Genomic DNA, 12844 nt, shown 5'->3' with positions numbered 1-12844 from the left:
ATGTATGTGGTAATGACACAACTTCTCATTTTCTGCATGTCTTCTTTATGATAAAGTATCTTCATTCATAAAGAAGGAACTTAAAATATACTCACATAACAGTAACTGAATTGAAACAGCCAATGGAATTACAATTTCTGTGTAAAAATTAACTCTGAATGGCTACAAGTATAATATCATAACTTTATCATCACTGAACTAAACAAGTTCAATTTGTAATTACTCATGCATTGTACTGAACTGCTCCACCATCAGACGCTTTAAGTAACACATTCCATAGTACATAATTTATCTTTTTTCTAATAGATAATGTAATATTGAGAGTAATCTTCTGTTCTATGCTAGAAAAAAATAAAAAATCATTAGATGTTACAGCACAAATCCCAAAATTACTCTGTTTTTAATTAATACTATGAAACACAGCTCTTGCTAGTCCTTTGGGTAAGAGAATGATGCCACACATGCTACGGACACGCAACAACATAGTTTCAATTGATTATTACAAAAAACCCTATAATCACTAAAGAACCACTACTTCATCCTTTGCAATCATTACAATAATTGATTTTGAATTGAATTTGTTGAGATTTTCAAATTGTTTAGGAAACACCAATAAAGATACAAGGCTAAAGAACGACTCACTAAGGAACAGTTTCAAACCTGTTTTTAAGGCAGACTAGATTATTGTTAATATATGTAATTAACTATACTAAATTTAGTATTTCATGTTTCATATCATACTGGGTGGATATTAAACTATAGTGTTCATATTTCATATGTTGTTTTTAACAGAAAAAAAATCAATCAAAAAGTCTATAAAGGAAGAAACAATTCTGGCTGTGAAGCAAAACTCAAGACTTTCAGATGGACAAACAAGGACCATTTTACTTGCTAATAATCCTATAATAATCCCAGTGTTTTCTGTAAAAAAATGGGGTGGAGGAATTAGTAAGAGTTATAAAGCAGTGTTTTAAACCAAAACTGTTAAGTTAAACAATCCCCACAAAACAAAAAGAAGAGCACACAGCCCCCCCCCCCCCAACCCCAAACCAGGGACAAGCATCAATGTGTTACCCAACTCACTTCATGAAGTATTACAGTATTGAAGGGAATAACTGTTTCCACAATACAGTGGAAGGGAATGCCACAACAGACCACCTGTGTCACCTACAAAATTTTAGAGCATCTCAGTTCAACCCAGTGTCAAGTACTTTGGACTGACCACTATTGAGAGCCTCTGGGCACATGCTTCATATCTAGCCCCTAGAGAAGAGATGCTAATGCCCAACAGAAATATGGCTCCTAAACCCTTGAGGAAGGGAGCTTTGCTGCTATTTTATATGGCTGCTCTCCTGATACACCTTACCATTGCAGCTGGGTGCCAACATGCCCTGCAAAGAGTTTATGGGTTACTGCACTGAAAGCCTGAATTTCATTTCCCTCTCCATCTGCTCATTAGCCATCTGTATTCAGTGCCCCAGGTATTGCCTTACTAGCTGACTTGACTTCCCTGAACATCTTAAGGGTTCAGCAAATCTAAAAGTGGCTGATCAGGAGGATTAATAGGATTCCCCTACATGGTGGAGCACTCACTGTTTCCAGGAAGCACGGAGAAAAAAAAATCTCCATTGTGAGAGCAATCAAACACCCAAACGTGTTGCCCAGAGAAATGTTAGCATGTTTTTTGCTAGAAATACTTAAGACTCAATTTCACAAAACCCTGACTAAAGAACTCTGAGCCCTGCTTTGAGCAAGAGGTTGGTCCAGACCATCTCTTCAGGTTCCTACCAACCCAGCCTGTTGCCTAGTTGTGGACATCTAAGCCAATCTCCTCCAAATGCCAGTTTTGTGGGGTTAACTCCAGTTCTACATCTAGTTCCACAAGCATGGACATCTGGTCATTCTTGGAAGTACTCTGCAGTCTCAGAGAGGTGATGTGAAATAAACACTGCTGTGCTTCATTCAGCAGTATTCTGCCCTCCCCTAGCTCCAGTGTTTATGGTGGATGCAATAGGCAGATTGGGATCCAAATGTTTCAAGGTGAAAGCTTTTAATTTGCAGTATCAAATATTGCCTGGAGGCTGAACAGGAAGTTTTGATAGGCAAATAGTCTCATCTAACATGACAAAGCTCTGATTTATGATTGACATTCAAAGCTTTCATTCAACAGAAAAAAAAATCCACAATGATGAGGATTGGAATACATAAGAAGGAGGCACTTTCCAGAAAGAGGATTGTATCATTTGGTAATTGGCATTATAAAATGCTGAAGAATACTTTTTTTTTTTGCTACAGAGACCAGGAAAAGTTTATTGAAACAAAAATCCTAGTATAGCTGTAAGAAATCCATATTTATATTAATGGTGGAAAACACAATACCGTGAAATCCAATTTTACATTCGGCTTATTCCCTTAAAAATCCCACACAAATTTCATCATTTTTGTGAAAATAAAGCTGCACAGAAATGCTCTTATTCCTTTCAACAGGGATTTGGATGGCATTAAGATTTGTTTATATTCATGTCTATTTTGATCCTTTCAAATTAAGAGAGAAGACAACATGGGAGAAAAATAAAATAGAATTTTTTAGTTATAGCAGACTTTCTTGAAAATGCAAATTTCAAAGCAGAAAGGCACATTAGGAATGAATTTCTCTCTCTTGCTACCTGAAAACATGTTATCCAGTATGTTGGTTTCACTGCTTTCCTGATAAATGTATCATTTTACTTTGACATGAAGTAATACATTTAAAATATCCCTCAATATAGCTGTTTTCATGAAGAATAACAAGAATGTAATCCTTGAAAGTGCTATTGGAGACAGAAAAAATAACATTACCAAAAATTAAAGTTTTGTTCATCTAATTGGTCTGTATATTTCTAGCTACATTATGAAATTCAGTGAAATTCAGTTTTTCTTAGTAACTTTTAGGTTAAATTTTGATGACCATGGTAAGTCATTAAGTATTTTATTATATGGACACATAATTCAATCCATGCCCCAAAATAATTTCTCACTAAAAACTTCCATGACCCCTTGACCAGTTAGAATAAATACCATTTTTATTTTAGAAATACTGCTTATGTACTTTCACCAAGTAATTTAAATGCATTTGATTTTCTAATGTGTTAATGCAAAAATGGTGCAAAAAGCCCCACTGTGTAATATGAGTCATTACTTTCCTGTAATAAACACTCCAATAAACCAGACACAAGTAACCATAGAAACAGGTGCGTATATTCCAGAGCCATGGTCTCTAACCTTCCCTGGCCCACAGGCAGTAACACCCAACTAGCAGCATGCTGCAGGCAACTTCCAATTTCTTTTCCTCATGATAATCAGTTTTAATTTCTTTAATTTCCTGTGACTGGAAACAGCAGCAGAGTATTTTATGAGCAACACAATCCCAGTAGCCTGGGAACAGATGTCCTTACGATGGCTGTAGACACTTAGCAAAGCAGCAACAAACACAGGAAAAAGGTGAGACAGAAGAATCAACTTTTGTAGACTCTCGTATTCAAATAATGGTTATAAATACTTTTTATATGAAATAATATTTAAAACTAACAATCACAGCTCCAACACTAAAATATTCCAGTATTAAGTTTTTAAACAATTAAAAATAACCTATTATTTGCCAGCACAGGATAACATGGGACCTGCACTACACATCTAGGTTTCCAACAACATTATAGACAGTATAAAATTCCATTTTTTAATATACATATATCTATATATATATATATATGTGTGTATTTTAATATACATCTGTTTTTGAAAATAATTTGTAACAAGGATAAGTAGTTTTCATCTTATAATTGCAAAGCATAGGGTAAAACAGAAATTCAAATCTTATGACAAATGGTCTTTTTTGTGTTTGCTCTGTGTTTTGTGAGCTTTTTATGACCACAAGTAAGTAGTTTTCTCATTCTATTTTTACCCCTTCACTCTGTTTAGTCAAAGCATCCCAAGATTTTCTTATCCTTGCCACTGATTCCATTGGTTATGTCCCTACCCTCAAGGTCAAGGTTCTCAATTTTGTTTGTGAGAACATCCTGAGACAGAGCTTTCAACATAGAAATCATAAGCACATCAGACCACATTATTGCTGGATGACAAGACCCACATATTCTGTTTTACTATCCCACCCTTGAAAAGAATGCAATTTCATGATCCTTAACTCATTTATTAACTATGGGTATGTGGCATTTCTAAAGTCATGGAGTAAAATTAATTTCAAAATTTCAATCTTCTCTTTTCAGTCTGTAATGCAACAGAAACACCCTTGACAAAGTTACCAAAAGCTGGTAAGCTGGTGAAACACCCTTGACAGTGTTTCACCATAATCCTATTAATATTTCAATCACTTATCAGAAAGATTAAACTAATTCTGTAATTTCTCCATTCTTGTTTGATAAAAATGGCATGTTAATTAAAACTACTGAAAAGAACACAAAACAGAAACTTGTCATCAAGTGCAGTAAACATCAGATCTGTAACTGATAACTCAAGACAAAGTTATGAATTAGGATGATTATGGAAAAAATTAATTTAAGCATAAATGAGTTAATGCCATAAATGTAAAAAATAATTTAGCATCACATTGTGTGTATACTTTTTGTAGTCCCCACCTTTCCACTGATATGAGTTAGAGAAATTGCTGGCTGGGAGATACCTACAGGTGAAGTGTTAGCCTGTGTGCTTTAAGCTTCCCTTTCTATCAATGGGAAAAAACCTCAGATAAATTATCCTCTGAAAGAGCCTACTTTAGACACAAACAACTAATTTCAGACCACTGCAGTCCCTCAAGTTAATGCTGATGAATATTATTTTTCTTTTACTATTTCAAGCCAAAAAATCTATTTTTTGCAAGCTCCATCCTCAATTCTCTCCTCTTGAGCAGACAGACAGCAACCACAGCAACCAAAGCACCTATGAGAAAAATAATGAAGAAACGATGAGGAAAACGTTCTCTCTGAACAGGACAAATGCGGCCTGGAAAAACCCAACATGCTGGAAGCCACTGATTTCAGTTAACTAAGTATTTTGTTGGTTTTAGTACTAGATAGAAGCAAGGTAAAGTGCTCCCATCTATTTGAGACTGTTTTGGTAGCAGAAACAGCTTAGCTCCAGTTCCTGTCTGAATTCACCAAGAATGCAGAAAGCTAATGGTGTAACCATTCACTTCTGCCCCTTGCAAAGTTCTTAAGTCAGTGAAGAGCACACAGTGCTACTGAAATGAGACTCTGACAAATCCACTCACAACTACTTCAGTTAGTACAAAAGTTTTGCTGTAAATGTAATTGATTTAACAATGGGGAAAATGTTAAGGACCATTACTTAAGACTTTTTGCAATCCTATTTATTAGCTGACGTGTCACAACTGCACAGTAAAAAATAGGATATTTCTATTAAATTCAGTGCAGTGCTTGTGTTGTATAAAAAATTCTCATTTTCAGCATTAAGTGTCAAAGAGGCTTTTTTAACAGACAGGAGAAAGAACACTCACTTTTTTTTTTTTTTTACCATGTAACTCTCTTAATGGAGGATAGGATAAACCATGCCTTCTTTTCACAACATGATTTCAGTGTAGGTTCACTCATACCATCCTGACAGTGATTAGAAGGTGCAAGGGGGATGCAGTATAATGAAGAAAATTTCATATACCCTAACAGTGTCTATGGAACGAAACTATATGCACTCATCTTTCATTCCCTAAAGGCTGAATTATCATCTGAGATAACTGTTACTTGGTTCCTTTTTGTTACAGTTTTTGGCACATTTTCCTCTTTGGTTATTTTATTATACATAATGCCACCAGTGCAACTGTGTCTAATATAAGCAATTTACCTGGAATATTTCTGTGTCCCCATACACAAGCTGAAAATAAATACTTCTAATAAATGTAAAAGATACCTTTAAAGTAAGGTATCCTTACCCATGTGAGATGACCTTCAGAAGATGCATTACTAGAAAGCATAAGGTAAGTTTTTCATTCTACTGATTAAAAAAAATAAAGACCTTCTGTCACAGGTTAGGATGGTCTATTTCTTTGAGAAGTCCAATGCTCATCTAACAACACATCTGTTTTAGGCTTGAGAGTTATCCTTCATTTCTTCAATTCCACCCCAGCTCCTTTTTCAAGGGGGGTATAATTTATGAAAATTTCCTTGAATCAGAAAACAGACTGTATGTCAAGCACATACAGTCATGCTCTTAAATGACATATGAGTGGGCACATCAATGTGAACTTTGATTCTGAGAGACCGTAAGACTTGTCAGTTAAGTTCCAGGTTGACTCATGAACTATTTTGACAGACCCAAAGAGTAGTTCCTTCATGGTGCTCTCAGAAGCCTGCCAATCAATCACTAAGTTATGCAGTAGTCATAAACTGCATGTAATTTGGAAAGCACTTTAAATTTTATTGATGAAAAAATGAAGGAGATTGATCTGCTTTCATTTGACAGACAATACTTCCTTAATGCAGCTGATTCTTCCAAAGCTCTTTCTGGCCAAGGAGCATGAAACATGACAGGAATCAGAACCAAAGAGTCACTGAACCCTGTTTACATTCTGGGAACTAAAGAACATGAGAACAAATCTAGGATCGATTGAAGGAAGTGGAATTCTGAACTGAAAAGATCATGAAAATACCAACGTCAAATTTAATTCAGCAAGCTTTAACTACACATTTGCAAATATGCAACTAGCTTTAACTATTACATTTTTATTACATTTACTATCCCAAGCCATCATTCTTCAATAATGTTTTTTTAAATTCAATATAGATTATTGTTTAGAATGCAAGCATAAGAATATGTCCTAAGAAACAAACTGACTTGCTCTAATTCTGTCTCAGTCTCACATAAAACTTCACAAAAAAACCACAGCAAATTCTTACTGCTTGTACTTAACAATGGAGACAAACATTAGGCAGACTGTCCTAGAACATTGTTTTTAAAGCTATTTCAACCAGTAAGAAATTACAGCCTGAATTTAATTTTTCAGATACAAGTTTCAAAGTAAAGAAAGATTTATTAATAGCATTAGTTCACTTGTTCATGACATGTGTCAGTAGCTGCATGGGCAGCCCAAAGTTTGGACAGATTTTACAAGCACAGCAACAATAAACCAGAAGAACACATGAGTAATAAAAGACACAATACCACTGCAAGATTTCACTTTAACTTTTCTTCTGGGATAAGAAAGCTTTTGGAGGGAGGCATTGGTTTCTTTTGTCACTTAGTTTACACATGGAAAAGGGAAACTTTCTACAGACAAAAGGCTACCAGTTTCAGAAACTACTTTTCTTTTCTAAAATGCCCTGGAAAGCAATAGAAGTGTACTTTTCATTTGTCCTCAGAAGGTGTTAATTAGGCATTTTCAAAATCTTCCTAGCTCAGCTATACTTACATTGTTATTAATTGGGACTTAAGTGGAAGGTGCCTAACTTCTCCATAAATTCGGTTTCTTGCTGGACTATAATTTTGCATAATCATTGTTCAAAGGTGTTTTCAGCATTTCAATTCCTCAAGCATTTATGGAAATACTGATTCACTGTAGAGTTCAGTAGAATCATATTGCAATGCATTAATTGACACTACACTCACTAAAAGACTTGAATTCATATAATTTAGAACATTGCAGTAAAAATTGCCTTATATAAAGAGGTTTCATATACAAACATCTTTAATAAATGCTAATAGGTTTCTTAGCAGTGCCTTATTTACTTCATTTGCCACTATCTTTGGCAGTCCATGGATCAATATGCCCTTGGCAAAATTATAATATTAAACTAGTATTTTCCCTAGAAACAATAACTCAAAGAATAAGTCAAATAATTCACTAAAAAGGATTATTTCTTGAACAGCATTTAAAGAAAAATGGAAAATTTTGATTAAACATTACCAGAAATATTTTTTGCATAAGGTTGGTAAAGCATTGGAATTGGCTGTTTAAAGAGCTTGTGGAATTTTCATCCTTGGAGGAGTCTGAGATTCATCTGGACAACCCAAGCCAAGGGCAATGTTATCTAACTGGACCTGCTTTAGGCAGGAGATCAGACAGATGACCTCTGGAAGGACTCTGGAAGTCCCTTACTTCTAAGTTATTCTTAGACAATTCCCCAAATGGCACCAAAGAAGGCACTTAATTTCAGAGTAATTATATTTACTGATGAATACTACAAGATATTAAGTTTTAAGCAAATCCTCAATTGTTAAAATAACAATAAATGCAGCCATTTTCCACTTAAACTCTCTTTGCGTAACAGTGGTTATATCTAATCTATTTTACTGTACTTTTATCTAATAAATGAAGAGCAAAATGTCAGTGCACAGAAGAAATTATCTGTGTTGTTATTGATACATTTACAACATGAATTGAGGCAATGGGACCAACTCCAGACAGCTGTCAATTCTGCGTGCCCAGACTCATCATACATACTTCAAAGAGAAGCTGATATACAACAATCAGAGACAAGTTCCTCCTGTGCAGAGCAGCTAAGGACTCCAAGTCTGTCTAGTTCAGAGAACAGGAAGCTGAGGAAAAACCTTGTTGCTCTCTACAGCTTCCTGAAGGGAGAAAGTGGAGAATGAGGCGCTGATTTCTTTGTGACAGGATGCATGGAAATGGTTCAAAGCTGTATCATGGAATGTTCAGACTGGTAATTAGGAAGCATTTCATAAAGAGGGTGGTGAAACACTGGAACAGACTTCCTAAAGAGATGGTTGATGCCCAAACCCTGTGCTTAAGAGGCATTTGGACAGTGTACTTAGAAAAATACTTCAAGTTTTGGTCAGCCCTGAATTGGTCAGACAGTAGGACTAGATTATGATTGTAGTTCCCTTCCAATGGTCCCTTCAAACTATTCTAGTCTAGTCTAGTCTATCACAGAATCAGAGAATAAGCTGAGTTGGAATAATAATGATCACTGAGTCCAATTCCCAGCCCATGTCCTTGAGAATACTGTCCATTCCTCTTGAACTCTGTCAAGCTGGTGCTGGTGACCACTTCCCTGGGGAGCCTGTTCCAGTGCCCAAACACCCTCTGGATGATAATATCCAACCTAAGCCACCCCTGACACAACTTCAGGCCATTCCTTCAGGTCTGTCACTGGTTACCAGAGAGAAAAGACATCAGTATCTGCCCCTTCTCTTCCTTTCATGAAGAAGTTGTAGACTGCAGTGAGATCTCCCCTCTGTCTCCTCTTCTCCAGGCTGAACAGACCAAGTACCCTCAGCCACTTCTCATAAGTCTGTCCCTCAAGGCCCTTCATCATCTTTGTTGCACTCCTTTGGACACTCTCTGATAGTTTAATATCTTTCTTATAATGTAGCACTCAAAACTGCTGACTCACATTCAGCTTTCTGTAGACCAGGACACCCAGGCCCCTTTCCATGGCACTGCTTTCCAGCATCTCATTCCCAGTCTGTACTGTACATCCAGGGTTGGCCCATCCCAGGTGCAGAATCCAGCACTTTCCCTTGCTGAATTTCATATGGGTTGTGATTGCCCAGCCCCTGATTTAGTTGAGGCCTCTCTGCAGGCCCTCCCTGCCCTCAAGGGAGGCAACAGCTCCTCCCAGTTTTGTAGTATCTGTGAACTTGCTCAGTATCTATTCCAATCTTGTGTCGAAGTCATTAATGAAGATATTGAAGGCCATAGAGCTGAGGAGCCCTGTGGAACCCCACTAGTCCTAGGTTACCTGTCTGATGTCACCCCATTCACTGTAACCCTTTGTGCCTGACTCATGAGCCAGATGCTCATCCATCACATGATCTGTTTGTCCAGTTGTGTGCTGGACATTTTGTCCAGAGGAATCCCGTGAGAGATAGGATTTACTGAAATCCAAAAATATTACATCCAATGGCTTCCCTTGATCAGCTAGCTGGGTTACATTCTCATAAAAGGAAATCAGATTTGCTAAGCAGGACTTTCCCTTCACGAAGCTGTGCTGACATTGTCTTTCAGGTGTTTTTCAATACCTCCCAGAATAATCTTCTCCATAACTTTACCAGACACCCAAGTAAGCCTGAAAGGCAAGTAGTTTCTGGGATGCTCCTTCTTGCCCTTGTTGAAAATCAGGACAACATTTGCCAGCTTCCAGTCAGCTGGGACATCTCCAGATTCCCAAGACCACTCAAAAATCATCGTGAGAGGTTTTTTGGTGACATAAGCAGCTCTTTGAGGATTCTTTACTATATCCCATCAGGCTTCATAGGTTTGTAGGGATCCAGCTGGAGCAACAGCTATATATTTTCAGGGACAACTGGGAGATGATCATTCTGATAGTCATGGTCTCCACTTCAGAGGCTGAGATCCCCTTGGTCCATCATCCATGTTGAACACAGAGGCAAAGAATGTGTTAAACACCTCTGCCTTCTTCATGTCCCTGTTTGTGAGGTGACCATTCTCATCCTGTTAAAGGCTGATGTTATCCTACACTTCCTATTGCTATTAATATACTTGAAAAAACTCTTTTTATTGTCCCTCACAGTTCTGGCAGATTTAACTCCAGCTGATCTTTGGCACATTAATTTTCACCCAACAGTGACAAGCAGTATCTTCACATCTTTCCATGTCACCTGACCTTGCTGGTCATACATCTTTCTTTTTTTTTGCTTTATTTCCAAGAGAAGACTTTGTTAAGCCAAGTCTGCTTGACTTCTGACATTTGGGAATTGCCTGGTCCTGTTTCATGAGGACATGATGTTTAAAAAGTGTCCAGAACAGATGGACCCCAGCACCTGCAAAAAACATTTTCCCTAGGGACCTCACTTACTAATTCCCTGAACAGCCTAAAGTCTGCTCTTCTCATGTCCAGAGATGAGGTTTTGCTGTCATTTTTCCTTTTGTCAACAGAGATTTTAAACTCTTGCCAAGACAGCTGCCGATCTCCATTCATCAGATCGATTCCGTTGACAAGCAGTACATCAAGGAGAGCATCCTTTTGAGTCAGCTCTCTTAGGACCTGTTCCATAAAATTGTCATCCAGGTTTTTTAAGAATTTTCTGGCCCAGGTTGTATCGTCTATGTACAGCTCTCAGGTAATTTCTGGCAAGTTAAAGTCCATCATAAGGACAATAGCAATCCTTAATATTCATTCTCACAAACTCACAAATTTAAACAACCCAGTAAAGACAACAGGCTATGCAGCAGCATATCTTTATATCTTTCATAGACCCTAGGTGTTCACTGTGAGTGAAATTGGTATTTACATATTCAAAAGATCAGAAATCAAGCCTTGTACAAAAGTCACACTTTTGGCCACCCCTCTCTCTGCATTAATATCTACATTTCCTTTTTTCTGCAAAGGCTGTTCTGGTTGTAATAGTAACTTTTTATTCCCACACTGTTCAAATGTTCATGATGGTCACTAATTCCCTATGCATAATCCTGTGTCCACATCTTCACTTTCTTCATGGACATCTCTAAACAAGAGAGCTCAGACAGCAGCAAGAAACAGCACTTCACAAAGGATTACTCTGGCTTTACACAACCCATGATGACTTTCTCAAAATCATCTTATTTCAGTAACTTTCTAAATATTAATATTGACAAACTTTTACTATTAATATTCATTAAGTGTGATGACACAATAGCTCAGTTTTTCTGAGTTTGCTATCTGCAAACTCAGAAAAAATTAAGATCTTAAGTACAGATATCTCTGGAGTCACCAGACATTTAAGGAATTAAAGGCAAAGATAACATAACACACATTATCTATTATGTGCAGTAGTGCCATAATTGCATTGTCAGTAAGGTATGCAAGTGGATTTTGTACATCAAAGCCATATTTGTATCTTTTTGCAGAAGACTAGAAACAATCAATAAAATAATGGTACCAAATAATGATTTCTAAAATATTCTGCAATTTTGCAGCCTCCAATCCACTTATACAAATTAGCCCAGCAACAGCAGCAGTCATATGACAAGAGAAGTATTTTGTTTACCAACATGGACTATATCAAGGTAAAAAAAATTCAAACCAAGATCACTTTATCAACTAGCTCACAGTAAGACTCCTGTTCTTATTTAGGTAAAGTAAACATACAACAACACATCCATCCACATGAAACGAAAATCAAAATTCTAAGTCATATATGGACCAACAGACATTTACAAAATAATTCTTGCTAATGTGTATGTAGCTTATTTTTCCTTTAATTCTTTCTATTAATAAAATTAAACTATCTGTTTTCTTAATAGGAAACCTTTACTATGAATGCTTGCATTACATTTTGGGGGGATTAAATATGCAGTAAAGCTACATCTTTATCCATCTGTCTTTTCAGTTTATACGCCATGGTGTTGCCTGCAGTTAAAAACAATCATAGCAAGAAGAGCTGGCAAGTTAAAAAACAAATACCAAATGTTATTAGCATACATTCAGATCACTGGAAGCACACAGAGAATACTGTTTAAATGCTTACCTTAACTATCCCACGGATATGCATTTTTGCTATCATCTCTGCAGTGTAAAGAAACATCAACAGAGTATCAAGAGCAAATGTCACATACTGGAGAGGCGGATAATGCTCGAAGGTTTTTGGAGTGTTCATGCACACAGAAATAACACTGATGATGGCACAAATTCGTAGTAAAGAGTGCACCCACTGAAGAAAAAAATAAAAACAAACAAAACCCAAACAGGAGATATTACAAGATTGCTTTGATGTTCAAAAAACCCTCAAATATTTAGTTTCCATATCTTATCCTGGCAGTCTTTTGTAAACCCACGTCTGTGTCATTTTACATAATGATCCACATATAAAAGGTCTTCAACCAAAAATAAGTACTCCTAAATTACTTATACATATATAGACATGTATATACTTTTAT

At 36.6% G+C, this 12844-nt stretch overlaps 1 protein-coding gene across 2 annotated transcripts in view; it reads right to left on the bottom strand.

Annotated features, from left to right (window-relative positions):
- Positions 1-12844, bottom strand: part of NALCN (sodium leak channel, non-selective) — a 229402-nt gene that overhangs the window by 204239 nt on the left and 12319 nt on the right. For both annotated transcript variants that reach the window (XM_071430894.1, XM_071430895.1), the window contains exon 3: positions 12436-12618. In XM_071430894.1, the coding sequence (XP_071286995.1) occupies positions 12436-12618 (183 nt within the window). The remainder of the gene's footprint in view (positions 1-12435; positions 12619-12844) is intronic.

This window comes from Agelaius tricolor, unplaced genomic scaffold, assembly GCF_023055355.1.
Source record: "Agelaius tricolor isolate 1412-34295 unplaced genomic scaffold, bAgeTri1.0.p SCAF_7, whole genome shotgun sequence".
Classification (NCBI taxonomy): Eukaryota; Metazoa; Chordata; class Aves; order Passeriformes; family Icteridae; genus Agelaius; species Agelaius tricolor.
The sequence above is the reverse complement of the archived record's forward strand: the minus strand, read 5'-3'. Positions and strand labels throughout refer to the sequence as shown.